This window comes from Mercurialis annua, linkage group LG1-X, assembly GCF_937616625.2.
Source record: "Mercurialis annua linkage group LG1-X, ddMerAnnu1.2, whole genome shotgun sequence".
Taxonomy (NCBI): Eukaryota; Viridiplantae; Streptophyta; class Magnoliopsida; order Malpighiales; family Euphorbiaceae; genus Mercurialis; species Mercurialis annua.
Window position 1 is genome coordinate 73,649,725 of NC_065570.1, and position 14,089 is coordinate 73,663,813.

Below are 14,089 nucleotides of genomic sequence, written 5' to 3' on the forward strand. Positions count from 1 at the left end.
GAAGGTAAAGTTAGACGCGGTTTCTATCTTCTTCAACCCCAATTACCTCTTAATTATTTCATTACTATAACAGTACAGATGTGATTATTTACATGTGCACGGAATATTTAAATGACAACTTAAATTTGAGCAAGTCATTGGCTGTAATAAATTAATTAGGAATGCTACAATTTAATCTGACGCCAAGCTCATTTATGAATTAACAAATTAAGAAGGTGTGAATGTGATACTGATAGATAGTTGGGTGTCAAAATTGTCAATTGCTACGACTATCTTTTTTAATCTTATCATCAACAAATTTATATCACATGAATAAGTTGAGTGAAATGTGCTCTATGTCAAAATAATTTTTGTTTAATATCTTGAAAATAGTATAATATTTCTTTATATTTTACATTTTTTTGAATTTTTAAATAATTAATTATTTATAAATTAAATATTAATTAGTACTATTAAAAAAGTATAAATATACATATTTATTAGTATTGAGGAATAATGAATTGGAGAGAAAGAGAATGAAAAAGCGAGGCAAGCAGAAGGGAAGGAAGAGTGTTGGTTAGGTTGGAAGGTGACCCCTAAGTTTGTTCCAATTTACGGTTTATACCCTTTTTTCTTTTTAATTACAGAAACCAAAAAGTAGACTTGTACTCAAAAAGAAAAAGAAAATGAAAATGAAGAATAGGCTGTAGCCGATAGACTCTGTCTTTTGCTTACGTCTCATCTTTTTTAATTACTATTACTGTTATTCCTCTGAAGACTGTTAACTGTTTTAGGGTGATAATCCGATTTCATCCCCAGGACGACGGAGATTTAGATCTGAGGTGTTGAACAAAATTGGAGATACATGATCAGGTATCGGATTCATTCCCCCCTAGATTTCTGTCTGCTGTTTCTGCTCTAATTATTGCTTTCTCTTTTTCTACTTCTCCATCAACTACTGACGTTGACTTGGACGATGGATGTCGATTTTCTTTTTTATCTTTTCTCAAGAATTTTAAGTTTCATATGAGAGATGAATTTTTACCAGCTCTCTATTTTATGTTAGGGCTATCTGTTGAGTCTGTCTGTGTATTTTGGGGAGAAATGGAGGACGTAGGTGCGCAACTGGCTCCTCCCTTATTCCTACACCAAGTGCTTCCTAGTAGGTTTTGTGATGCCTCTTCTATCCCCAAAAAGCGCGATCTCTCTTACCAGACTCATCATTTTCAGCACCACCGCTTTCCTCAAAACCCTAGACACAATTGGAATCCTAAAGCCTGGGATTGGGACAGCGTCCGGCTTCTTGCCAAACCTTTGGACTCCCACTCCAATATTTTGCAATTGGGAACCGCTTCTTCAGTCCACCACAACAATCACAATTTGACTTTGAAAAAGCCCCTTCCCGCTGCTGCTGCTGCTGATGAAGATGATAGTCTGCGCTTGAATCTTGCTGGAGGCTTTCATTCTGTCGAAGAGCCTGTCTCTAGACCCAACAAAAGAGTCCGTTCCGGATCTCCTGGGACGGCTACTTATCCTATGTGCCAGGTTGATGACTGCAAGGAAGATCTCTCAAATGCAAAAGACTATCACCGCCGCCATAAAGTCTGTGAACTACACAGCAAATCCACTAAAGCGTTAGTTGGGAAGCAGATGCAGAGGTTTTGTCAGCAGTGCAGCAGGTTTTCTTCATATCATTTGTTTAACATTTTATTGCCTTTTCAATTTTATGTTATCTGTTCTTCAATCACACCATCCGATGGGAGCGAACAAGTCCTGAATCTTTAATCTCTGATGCTTTAGCGTTGATGGTTGATGTGAAATCTGAAACTTTCTGGTCTGTTTTGTCTCCTTGTGACTGCTTAGATTTAACTCATTTTAAACTCTTCGCTGCTGCTATGTGTAGGTTTCACCCACTGTCCGAGTTTGATGAGGGGAAGAGAAGTTGTAGGCGGAGGCTTGCTGGACACAATCGTCGCAGGAGAAAAACTCAGCCTGAGGATGTTACCTCACGGCTGCTTCTCCCTGGAGATCGTGATACGGTCAGCAGTTCAAACTTAGATATTGTGAACTTGTTGACTGCTTTTGCTCGCACTCAAGGTGACAAAATTATGAAATGAGTTAGAAACTTCTTCTTCCCCTTTTCATATTAAGCTGACATTTTTACTGTCAAAAACTACAGGAAAGAATGTGGACAAAAGTGCTAATAACTCATCAATGCCAGACAAAGAACAACTCCTTCAAATTCTTAGTAAAATTAATTCATTGCCTTTGCCAATGGATCTCGCTGCAAAGCTGTCAAATATTGGAAGCTTACATAGAAGAAATCCTGAACAACCATCTTCAGAAAACCAAAATAGATTTCCCAATACCACATCTTCTTCATCAACCATGGACTTACTTAATGTGCTTTCAGCAACTTTGACAGCATCTGCACCAGATGCCCTTGCTTTTTTATCTCAAAGAAGTAGTCAGAGCATTGACAGTGAGAAATCTAGACCTGGACCTGATCAAGCTACTGCTCCTAGTCTTCAGAGGAGACCTATTATAGATTTCCCTGCTGGGGGTTGTGAGAAGAGCAGCAGCTACCAGTCTCCTCCCGAAGATTTCGACTGCCAGGTCCAAGAAAATCATCCTAATTTGCCGTTGCAGCTATTCAGCTCCTCACCTGAGAGTAGCAGCCCCCCCAAACTGGCATCTTCTAGGAAATATTTCTCTTCTGACAGCAGTAATCCGAGTGAAGAGAGATCTCCATCATCTTCTCCTCCAATGGTACAAAAGCTATTTCCATTGCAGAGCCACACAGAGAGTGTTAAGTCCGAAAAGATGTCAGTCACTAGAGAGGTCAATGCCAATATTGAAGTTAGTAGAATCCATGGAAATGTCTTGCCTCTTGAGCTTTTTAGAGGCTCAAAAGCTGGAACTGATCAAAGTTCATATCAGAGTTTTCCTTATCAAGCTGGATATACGTCTTCCTCTGGGTCTGACCATTCACCTTCTAGTCAGAACTCTGATTCTCAGGTGCTTGCCCTCTAATTGTTTTTGAATTTTATCAATTTGCTACTGTTATCTGTTCTTGCATGTTAATAACTGTGTAGTTTCATTAGCAAGTTAATAATGCATCGTCTTGGTTGTATGACAGGATCGCACTGGACGGATAATTTTTAAACTTTTTGATAAGGATCCCAGCCATTTCCCTCGAGAACTAAGAGCTCAGGTCATCATAGTGTTTTGTTTCATTGGTACTTGCTTTCGGCGTGTATGCTTTGTTGGTTTTCTCATTTAGTTCTGCTTTTGTTTCAGATCTACAATTGGCTTTCCAACAGTCCATCTGAAATGGAGAGCTACATAAGGCCTGGTTGCGTGGTGTTGTCAATTTATTTGTCAATGTCGTCTGTTGACTGGGAGCAGGTGAGGGAAGTGCTGCCACGTACGTTAGAAATGTTGATGTAAGCTTTATGCTAACCATATGCAGGGTGTCTGTCTTTCTTGCAGCTTGAAAAAAACCTCCTTCAGCGAGTTGATTCTTTGGTTCAAGATTCATATTCTGATCTTTGGAGAAGTGGAAGGTTTCTATTGCACACAGGCAGACGACTAGCATCATATAAAGATGGTGCGTAAAATAGATGTGTGCTGCGTCCATTCCCGTTTTTCATGTTCTAATTGTTCACGCTTCTCATGGTGTGAGCTTAGGCTCTTGGTCGCTCCTAATGGTGACTATGTGCGCGAGGACAATAAATTGGCCCGTTATTTAAGTGATTTATGAAATGAGCACCATACTCTGTTATCAAAATCGTATGGTTCTTGTATCTGTAGAGGAATCACAAATTAATCAGAATAATTGGTGCCAAATCTATGGAATCGATGGTGAATCGCAACAATTTCTTGAATTGCAAGATTCACTCAGATTCATAAATAATAGTAATTCAAAAATTAGGAAAGAAGAAATAACCTCCAAAGATGCTGTCTCATATACCATAAATCAAGAGGGAAAAAAGTATAAACAAAAAAGTTTAATTACTTTTATTAGTACCTAGACTAATATTTTAAATCTTTTGGTATTATTTTTAAATTGGTATTTTTTTAAAGAATTATAAGCTTAAGAATAGTTAGTTTGTTAAACATTTTTGCTAAAAACATTTTAATTATTTTTTAAGACTATTTCTTGTTTAATGCTTATATAGTTTAATTATCAGGAATATATGAAATTTCACTATCAAGCATTTTGATTCTCGATTAGACAACTACGGCCCCATAATTGAAAATAATCGATCTTTTTCATGTTATAAATATTCAGGATATGTTCGCTTATGCAAATCCTGGAGAACATGGAGTTCCCCGGAGTTGATGTTGGTGTCCCCTGTGGCAGTTGTTGGAGGACAAGAAACTTCCCTTCTTTTAAGGGGAAGAAATCTAACCCACCCTGGCACCAAGTAATGAAAACTCTTCTCTTCGGCAATTTACCTTTCCATTGACCCCTCTGTTTTAAGAAATGTTCTTTTTTTTTTTCCAGAATTCATTGCACTTTTTTGGGAAGATACACATCAAAAGAAGTCATGGGATCGACCATGCCTGGGGCCAGATATGACGAGATAAACATGAGTGATTTTACAATTCAGGGAGTGTCTCCTGGTGCTTTGGGTCGATGTTTTATTGAAGTAAGACTTGTGACCTTTCTGCATTTATGAATTTATGATATGCTTGGATGGATCTTTTTGAATGATGCATGTTGCATTTTGCTATGCTATAAACAGGTAGAAAATGGTTTCAAGGGCAATAGTTTTCCTGTAATAATAGCTGATGCTACAATCTGTAAGGAACTGAGACTCCTGGAAAGTGAGTTTGATGAAGAACCTAAAGACACTGATATCATTTCAGAGGAACAAGCTCAGTACTTGGGTAAGCCAAGGTCAAGGGGGGAAATTATGCACTTTCTAAACGAACTTGGATGGCTATTCCAAAGGAGAGCATCTTCTATGCATGAGCTTCCAGATTACTCGCTTAGCCGATTCAAGTTTTTGCTCATTTTCTCAGTTGAAAGAGACTACTGTGTGCTGGTCAAAACCATTTTAGACATGCTGGTGGAAAGAAACATAGACATGAATGGGCTATCTAAGGAGTCTGTAGATATGCTTTCTGAGATTCACCTTGTGAACAGGGCTGTAAAAAGGCGATGCAGGAAAATGGTGGACCTACTGGTCCATTATTCCATTAATAGCAGTGATGTTCCCTCAAAATGCTACATTTTCCCACCAAATCTTGCAGGACCTGGAGGTATAACCCCTCTGCATTTGGCTGCATGTACATCGGGTTCAGATGAGTTGGTGGATGCTCTGACAAATGACCCACTTAAGGTAAGTTTCTTTTATCTTGCCCGTTCTTTTGTTAAGGGAATATGAGAATTTCTTTTCCTTTTCCTTTTTAGTTATTTATTTTCCGGGGCATACATGTTTGGTGCACCAGGGGTTGGTATCTATGTAGGATCTCTACCCAGATCCCCACACTTTCTGGTCCACTCAATGCCAAAGTTGCTGACTTGAGACACCTTAAATTTTCACCTGCATGTATAACTTTGAAAGATTTCTGGTTCCATTATATTGATTGGACCATAAGCCAAAAAGTCCAACTTACGATGCTTGTTGTGCTTGTCATAGGCTAGAAGTATATGTTTCCTGTATAAACATATCTGACATTTTTTTGGGTGCTATTGTGATTGTGTATCAGAGTAACCGAACCTGTTTTTTTTATATTATTATTATTATTTCTAGTACTTTTTTTCTTTTCATATTTTTGCCTAGGGTACTGTGGATTCTTTATTTTTAAGTTGACTTGTTTTTGGGTTTGGGTTCTGATGGTGGGATTGTCAGTATGGAAGTCATTGTACTGGATTATTAGTGTAATTTTTTCCTTTATCCTTCCCACAGATTGGGTTGTCCTGTTGGAAATCCCTTTTGGATGCAAATCAGCAGTCTCCAAATGATTATGCTATCATGACAAATAACCAATCCTATAATCTACTGGTGGCTTGTAAACTAGCTGACAAAAGAAATGGTCAAGTTTCTGTGACAATTGGTAATGAGATAGAGAGATCATTGTCTTTAAGGTTGACTTCAGACTTTGAGCAACAGCGTAGATCTTGTGCAAAGTGCGCAATGGTGGCAGCAAAATGCAACAGGAGGATTATGGGTTCACAAGGCTTGCTTCAGCGCCCCTACATTCATTCAATGCTCGCCATTGCTGCTGTGTGTGTCTGTGTCTGCCTGTTCCTAAGGGGTGCCCCAGATATTGGCTCAGTTGCTCCTTTCAAGTGGGAAACATTGGATTATGGTACTAGTTAGTGATTTTATGCAATCTTTTCAGGGAGAGAAACATAGGAGTCAAAGAAATAACGTTTACGGAGCAGACGAGAATTCGCAATCAAACTAATGTTCCTATGATACTGAAAATTCTGGAAAGTAGAATAAGAGCCGTTAGGACAAAGGATTCTTTGCCTGCTAAGCAAACAGCGAAGGAGATAGGGGCAGCTGCCTTTTTTGGCATCAAAGAGTGCATACACTGCTGCTGAAAGAAGTGGACTTTTGGATGTTATAGGTGCATGCTCTTTGACTGGAGTATAATATTTAATTGAGAACATGTGAAATATTTTTCTGGATTGTGGAAGTCTTTGGCTCGAGAGACGCAGAAACAGGACTGGCATATGATATGCAGAAGAGCAGAATTGTGAAGCATTAGGGTTTCCTTGTGCTGAAAGTGAAGCCCAATTCTCAGATTCAGGGATACAGAGCAGAAGGCGAAAAATGTTGATCTTTGAGGCCATTTCCTTATTTTATTTATTTTTCTTTATACATCTTTCTCTACTTTGTTACAATTGAAAGTACCTGAGTTTACTGACAGTATCTTTGAGATATGTTTAGTGTATAAAGTTGATCATTAGGGTCAATAACCAAACTAATAATATTGTAGATGAAATAGGATAATATTTTTTAAATTATATTGGAAATAACAGGTATGCTCTTTGAATAGTTGCTATTCCTGAAGCATTCCAAGTTAATGTACCCGTTGGTTTTATTTAACGTGAAAAATGTGAGATTGTTGTAATGGATGGAGGCCAGATTCTTCAATATAACTATGCCAGCTAGTATCATATTTGATTACATTTGTAAAATTACTTTATTTAGTTTAAACTCATAAACTGTGGTGCTACATTAATCAGAGTAAGGATCAGTCTAGCGCCTGTCTGTCTGTAATTTCAGATAATCATACATCACCGCAAGTTTGTGATTCCTATGATGATGTAGTTATAACTTCTTTCGTTCTTTACGTTTCATGATAAATTCGAAACCAAACTTTATAATCATCTCCAGAATGGGAGTAAAACTATTCCTTCCCTCTGCAATTTCCCCAGAATCTACAAAATAAACAAGAAATCAATTTCGCTTTTACTTCTACTTTTGCTTCAGGTTAATATTAGGGCAGAATGCTTTACTGTTGTTGAATATAAGCTTGGACAATTCTGTTGATATAAAAAATAGAGGTGACTCAATCGACAAGTTTGGTCTAGATATACAGCGGTTTATTACACAACATGGCTTAGGCCAAAATCCCATCAGCTAAGCTATAATAAATAAGTCTGAAATCAATCATTGGGATGGAGTTGGGAGTCTTCGTGTAGATCTTCTTCCCCTAGCAATACTTTGAACAAAGGCTTCTCCGACACCTTCGCCAATCCCTTCTATAATCCCTCCGATGAATTCAATAATGACCTGTGAAGCAAACCGAGCTGCAGTTCCAAACATACTGGGCTTTTCCACGCCTTTATATCCGTTTGCTTGAACACCATTTACCATATTCTTTGCGCAAACAGCATGCAGATGATACTCACACGATGTGCAGCCGAAGACTCGACCAGATCTCTTGGCCCTATTGCATTCCCCGCACACAAAACCAGGAGGATCCCCATTGGATATTGCAGGAAGAATTTTGAGCGGGTGTGGATGTGCAGAGATGTTGATTTGGTTGGATAACATAGCACAACAAGGGTGCATCTGATAACTGCACGCCTTGCATCTGAACATGTACCCTTTCCCAGACTTCCCACAAACATCACATTTTGATTTCAAGATGCCACCTTTTACTGTAAGTATAAGAAAAGCAGAGTTTATTTGGAATGATATCAAAATTAAGAAGCAATCTAAGAAAGACGAACCTGGCTTGGAAGAGAAGGAAAGAAGGTGGTGCATATGGAGAGGATGTGCTTTGAGATGTTGAGGAGCCGTGGCGCAGAAGTCATGCAGCTGAAACTCACATTGTTGACAAATGAATCGCTTTCCTGAACCGTACTCCTTGCAGCCGGAGCAGGTAAAGAGGTCCGACATCTGCACCGGATACAGAGGGTGTTGTGGGTGACCGGAGTGGAGTAATGGTTCTCCGAATGTAAGAGGAGGAGAGGTTGGGAATTGATTCAGGGAAAATGAAGTAGTCTTCTTCAACGGTATCACTGTGGCTGCAGCTTCTCTGGTAGGAGACATGATAAGAATGGCTTAATTTGGTGGGAGTGGATTAGAGTATATGTATTGTGCTGTAAAGTTTGGGGCATTATTTGTTGGGTGGTAAGTATATGGCATGAAGCCATTCATTTCATTGCATGTGCTAGCCTACCACTGTTTCATCAGCTAAATCTTATTAAGTCTTAATTGAATCACACATGTATCTATGTGACTAAGCATATACATACGCAGTCATAATATTGTTTAATATAGAAGAATTGTAATTATGAAAAGAGATGTTGAAAATGAGAGTGGATGTCCCTCCGGTAGCAAGCAGAGTTTGGATTCGTTGGAGGGGAAAGTCAAGGTTTGCTTGCCTTTACAGACCCAACACAGCACACAACTAATATTCGATTCTAAAGTGAGCAAACAAAGAAAACTGAAGCACACAGCCTTTCTTTTTCCACATTATCATTCAAAAGGGATGTGCACTCATGTCTTATAATCAAATGAGTTGTTGAGCATCTTCTCAATGGATTTGACAAAAGGATACTACCTTATGGGTCGGGTTTGGATGAATTCGGGCTGTGACCTATCAAGCCAAACACTTTTGCATATAAGTTTTAAGTTCATACCTAAAATGTATTATTAGTACTAGGTCCATAAATAATATTTATACGGATTGGAGCTGTATAAAATTTTTATTTAAAAATAAGTGTTTAAATTGACACAGTTCGATTGTAAGTCAAATCTAGGATGATTATATAAAGAGTGACTTATGGTATGAGTAAGGGGATTCTATTCCAATTCCAATTGAGTGGAAAGAAGAAAAGCATATAGCAGTGATTGGTGTTAAGTTGTGATTACAAAATCTGATAACCTTTTGGTAAATTCCTTTCAAAACCTAACAATAAAAATTGTATTCAAAGTGATGAAGCCCAATCTCCCATCAGCAGAGCATATGCTGGACCAACCAGAAGCCTTTCGAAGCCCAAATCTTATGATCCAACTCACACTCACGGAAACCACATGATTGATTAACAAATTTTGAAAGTATGTAATTGTAACTACCGACACCCCATTATGCACAACAAATTCATTCTAATTTCTATGATCAGACTTCAAACCAAAATAGTAGTAATTATTTTGAATGCTCAAAGGGAAGTATAGTATGCTGTAATATGTTGTTTAGACCTTGGATGATTATTTTTGTTGGAGTGGGTCCATATATTAATTTAGGATCTCAAAATTGGCCAGAATCGTCTCATTTCTTCCAACTCACACACCACACTCAATTATGCACTCTCAGTTTTGTAATAAAACCAAGATCCACACCCAAACAGCAACTAGTGCTGATAAATATTTCCCAAACGCATCGCTTTTGTGTGTCGGCACCTGCGCTTATGACACTTTTACCTTAAAACGTCAACTCTCCACCGCTATGAGAAAGGACTGTCCACCGCTATCCTCCATCACCGGCGGCTCCGTCGTGAAGTTACCGCCGTGTTTGGAAACTAAGCCTTTAGTAGCTACATTGCTAGCTCTCACTCTCGTCTTGCTCCTCTGGAACCTCCCCCCTTACTACCAAAACCTACTCTCCACCACACGCCCTTGCTCTGCCGCTGCCACCACAACCACCACTCTTATCTCCTCCAATGCTTCCTCATTACCAATGAATGCCTCCGCCACCCCATCAGTGTCGGCGCAAAAGCTGTCCACTGTGGTTTCAGACCCAAACAAGCGGATCTTCCAGGCATACGGGAACGCTGCCGCTCTGTTTGTTCAGATGGGTGCATACCGAGGGGGGGCAAGGACATTCGCGGTGGTAGGGCTGGCTTCGAAGCCCATTCATGTGTATGGGAGACCTTGGTACAAGTGCGAGTGGATCTCCAACAATGGTTCTTCTACGAGAGCCAAGGCCTACAAAATGCTGCCAGACTGGGGGTACGGTCGCGTCTACACTGTTGTGGTTGTGAATTGCACTTTCCCTGTGAATCCCAACGAGGACAATGCGGGTGGTAAGCTCATGCTCAATGCCTACTACGGTGAATCTCCCAGGAAGTTTGAGAAAATGGTTGCTCTAGAGGAAGCAGCTGGGTCTTACAACGAGTCCAAGTTCCATCCTCCTTACCAGTATGAGTATCTCTACTGCGGCTCTTCCTTGTATGGGAACGTAAGCGGCGCCAGAATGAGGGAATGGATGGCTTACCACGCCTGGTTCTTTGGGCCCAGCTCCCACTTCGTGTTTCACGACGCCGGAGGAGTTAGCCCTCAGGTGAGGGCTGCCCTTGAGCCCTGGGTGCGAGCAGGCAGGGCTACGGTTCAGGATATCAGAGGGCAGGGTGAGTTTGATGGGTATTATTATAACCAGTTTCTGGTAGTGAATGACTGCTTACATAAGTACCGGTATGCAGCCAACTGGACATTTTACTTCGATGTGGATGAGTATATATACTTGCCGGATGGCAATACTTTAGAATCGGTGCTCAATGAATTCTCAGATTATACGCAGTTCACGATTGAGCAGAATCCAATGTCGAGTGTCCTTTGTTTGAAAGATTCCAGCCGGGACTATGCAAGGTGCGTAAATGCTAGCTCTTAATTGTCCTATTAATTCGATTCATGAATGACAATGCCGACGTGTGGTTTGTTTTGAATGAGAGAACAGGGAGTGGGGATTGGAGAAGCTGTTGTTCAGAGATGCACGAAGTGGGATGAGGAGGGATCGCAAGTACGCAATTCAGGCGAAGAATGCATTTGCTACCGGAGTCCACATGTCGGAGAATGTGGCGGGGAAGACGTTGCACAAAACGGAAACAAAGATCCGTTACTATCACTACCACAACTCCATTACAGTGTCAGGTGAAGTGTGCAGGGAATTTGTAGGTCCATCAGCAAAGAAGAAGGGCACTCGCTACAATAAGGTGGCCTATGTGTATGACGATACCATGAAGAAGCTGGTGGATGGCATCAGGGAATTTGAGCGGAACACTATCGGAAATGTGGAGCCTTCGTGATTGATTGACGGAACAAAGCTCTCATCCATCACATGTTTTACTTATAGATGTGTGCGTGGTGAGAATGTAATTCAATACTATTTTTTCAATTTGATTTGTGTATAATTACTAGTGAATTTGTTTCTTCATCATCTACACTTCCTGTTGAATGCAAAGATGTGTGGAGTGGAGAGGAGTCATCATTTTGTTGCAACTAATTTTGGTAATAAATGACATCTACATTATGGGATCCTACGAGAATGCCATGTTGAGCATTACAGCCACGAGTGAAATGATTGAGCAAGAGACCATGAACCGCCCCTTGTATATTATTCAATTTCTAGGCCCAATTGTTGGTAAGAAAGTTTTAAAAAGGCCCATTTATTGAGAGAGAGTTTGGCATGGAATAACTATATTTCATGTTGGAACAACAATAAGAGACGGATAAATTATGCCTTGTACGTTTTTTTTTCTTCAAAAATATGCCTTATACGTTCTTTTTTCTAATTTTTTTGAAAAATATGCTCTGACTTTCTATTTTTGTAAATGTATTTTTTATAAAAATATGCTTTTTTATTTTTCAAATTATCAATAATTTACCGATGATCTACTACAAAGTGTATTTTTACAACAGAAAAGCTTTGAGCGTATTTTTTTAATTATTTAACTGAAATAGATACTTTTGTAAAAAAACCTAAGAGATATATCGATGACATGGCCGGCTAACTGGTCCATGAAAATTATTTATAAGCCGTCCATAGTATTATAGTTTTAAAAATTAGAAATTTAAACTTAAAATATAAAATAGTTAATGTTGAGAAGATACCGTAGGTGCACGGTAATCGCAAAAGTAATATAAACTCGGAAATCTAAGTTATTGATCCTACAAAGATAATACAATTCAATCACTAATCTAATTTATTTAACAATTGTATAACAACGAAAAAGTTGTTTTGAATTAAGAGAACTAAAATTTAACAACTAACGCAATGTATGTTGAAATAATTAAAAATTAAATAGTTGTTATTTATTTGAATTAAAAACTAATTAAAACTTTTTGATTTAGTCCTACTATTTTTAGGTTAAGATCCATTAAGATATTTTATTTTGATTTTATTTGTTATGTATTGTCTATAAAAGGCCATGTTTCATCATCAATTAAATATAATAAAAGGTTTATCATTTTTCTATCATTTTATATTTCTTTTATTATTTCCAATATGGTATCAGAGTCATGGCCTTAATTTTTTTTAGTGTGTTGAGTGAAAAATAATAGTAATATGAAAAGTGAATCTTCTCTTCCAAATATGATACCGCCTATTTTTAATGGTGATCATTATCAATGTTTTTATTTTAAAATTGCAGAGTTAAAAAAGGAGAAGGAGCAAATTTTTGTGGAGGTTGGAGAAATAAGTCTACTTTAATTTTATTGGAGATAAGTGCTTCAACAAATTGTTGGTTGGTGAGAAAGTGCATCAAGAAGATGATGAGAAGTGCTTCACAAAAATTTAAAAATGTGGAGAGAAGTGCTCCATTGATGACGTTTGAAGTTTTAAATTTTAAATATTTTTTTTAAATTTTTAATTAAGAGAAAATGTTAAAATAATTAAAAATTAAATAGTTGTTATTTATTTGGATTGAAAACTGGTCAAATCTAGTTTGATTTAGTCCCATTATTTCTAGGTTAAGATCTATTAAGATATTTTTTTTTGATTTTATTTGTTATATTTTACCTATAAAAGGCCATATTTCATGGTCAATTAAATATAATAAAAGGTTCATCATTTTTCTATCATTTTATATTTTTTTTATTATTTCTAACAATGTAAACAAATAACTAATAAAAATAAAAATTTAAACTTATGAAATTAAGATTTAAGAATTGGTATTATTTTGTATGGTTGCTACTTTTATAGATTCCATTATTCAGCCATTCAATTGTTCGAGTTATTCTAATTCACTAATTTTTACTCTCTCTAAGTCTATGTTATATATAAAAATACGTATAGGAGTTAATGTCATTTTTATTTTTTTGATTGGTATTTTTTCCACAAGTGGGGGAGCTGTTTTTTGGTTTATTGATTAGCGATATTGAAAGAGAGAATTAGTGGAAGTTAAAGTTGGGACGTTGTTCGGATAATATGCTTGCATATAAGAAGGCAGGAGCGAGTGAAGTCATGTTTTTACCAATGTGAAGTCATGTTTTTACCAAAAACGAGTGGAGGATCCAAAATGATTACTTAATCAAAGGGAAAAGGTGCAAAAATGACCCTCATGTATACCTCATGTATCTTATTGGCACTTCATGTATTTCGGATCTCAAATATGACCCTAACGTTGCGAAAAAGTATCAAAAAAACACAAAATATGGACGACGTTAAACATAAATGTGTACGGCCTTAAACGGAAATGTTAACAGAAGGGTCATTTTTGACACTTTTTCAAGACGTTAGGGTCCTTTTTGAGATCCGAAATACATGAGGTGCCAACATGAGACACGGGCTATACATTAGGGTCATTTTTGCACCTTTTCCCCTTAATCAAATCCATGCTACTTCTAATTTGTAAATGCCAATACCATCCATTTCTCAATGAATAAAAGATCAAGGCACCCTCTAAATTTAAAATACC

The 14,089-nt window shown here is 37.8% G+C and overlaps 3 protein-coding genes across 3 annotated transcripts; 2 read left to right on the forward strand and 1 right to left on the reverse strand.

Moving 5' to 3' along the window:
- The first annotated feature begins 557 nt into the window (after positions 1 to 557).
- On the forward strand, positions 558 to 7,031 carry LOC126684051 (squamosa promoter-binding-like protein 14). Its single transcript, XM_050379456.2, has 11 exons — positions 558 to 852; positions 1,046 to 1,658; positions 1,883 to 2,076; positions 2,159 to 2,997; positions 3,119 to 3,193; positions 3,280 to 3,387; positions 3,472 to 3,589; positions 4,274 to 4,409; positions 4,490 to 4,634; positions 4,731 to 5,330; positions 5,901 to 7,031. The coding sequence occupies exons 2-11, from the start codon at positions 1,084 to 1,086 to the stop codon at positions 6,312 to 6,314; spliced, it is 3,204 nt and encodes a 1,067-aa protein (XP_050235413.1). The 5' UTR covers positions 558 to 852; positions 1,046 to 1,083; the 3' UTR covers positions 6,315 to 7,031.
- A 412-nt stretch (positions 7,032 to 7,443) lies between these two features.
- LOC126684327 (protein VACUOLELESS GAMETOPHYTES) lies at positions 7,444 to 8,910 on the reverse strand. The gene is made up of 2 exons (XM_050379477.2): positions 8,183 to 8,910; positions 7,444 to 8,110 (listed from the first exon to the last, which is right to left on the reverse strand). Exons 1-2 carry the CDS (start codon positions 8,502 to 8,504, stop codon positions 7,617 to 7,619), a joined length of 816 nt encoding a protein of 271 aa, XP_050235434.1. The 5' UTR covers positions 8,505 to 8,910; the 3' UTR covers positions 7,444 to 7,616.
- A 743-nt stretch (positions 8,911 to 9,653) lies between these two features.
- Positions 9,654 to 11,595, forward strand: LOC126684169 (galactan beta-1,4-galactosyltransferase GALS1). Its single transcript, XM_050379466.2, has 2 exons — positions 9,654 to 11,042; positions 11,131 to 11,595. Exons 1-2 carry the CDS (start codon positions 9,760 to 9,762, stop codon positions 11,477 to 11,479), a joined length of 1,632 nt encoding a protein of 543 aa, XP_050235423.1. The 5' UTR covers positions 9,654 to 9,759; the 3' UTR covers positions 11,480 to 11,595.
- Positions 11,596 to 14,089: the final 2,494 nt, after the last annotated feature.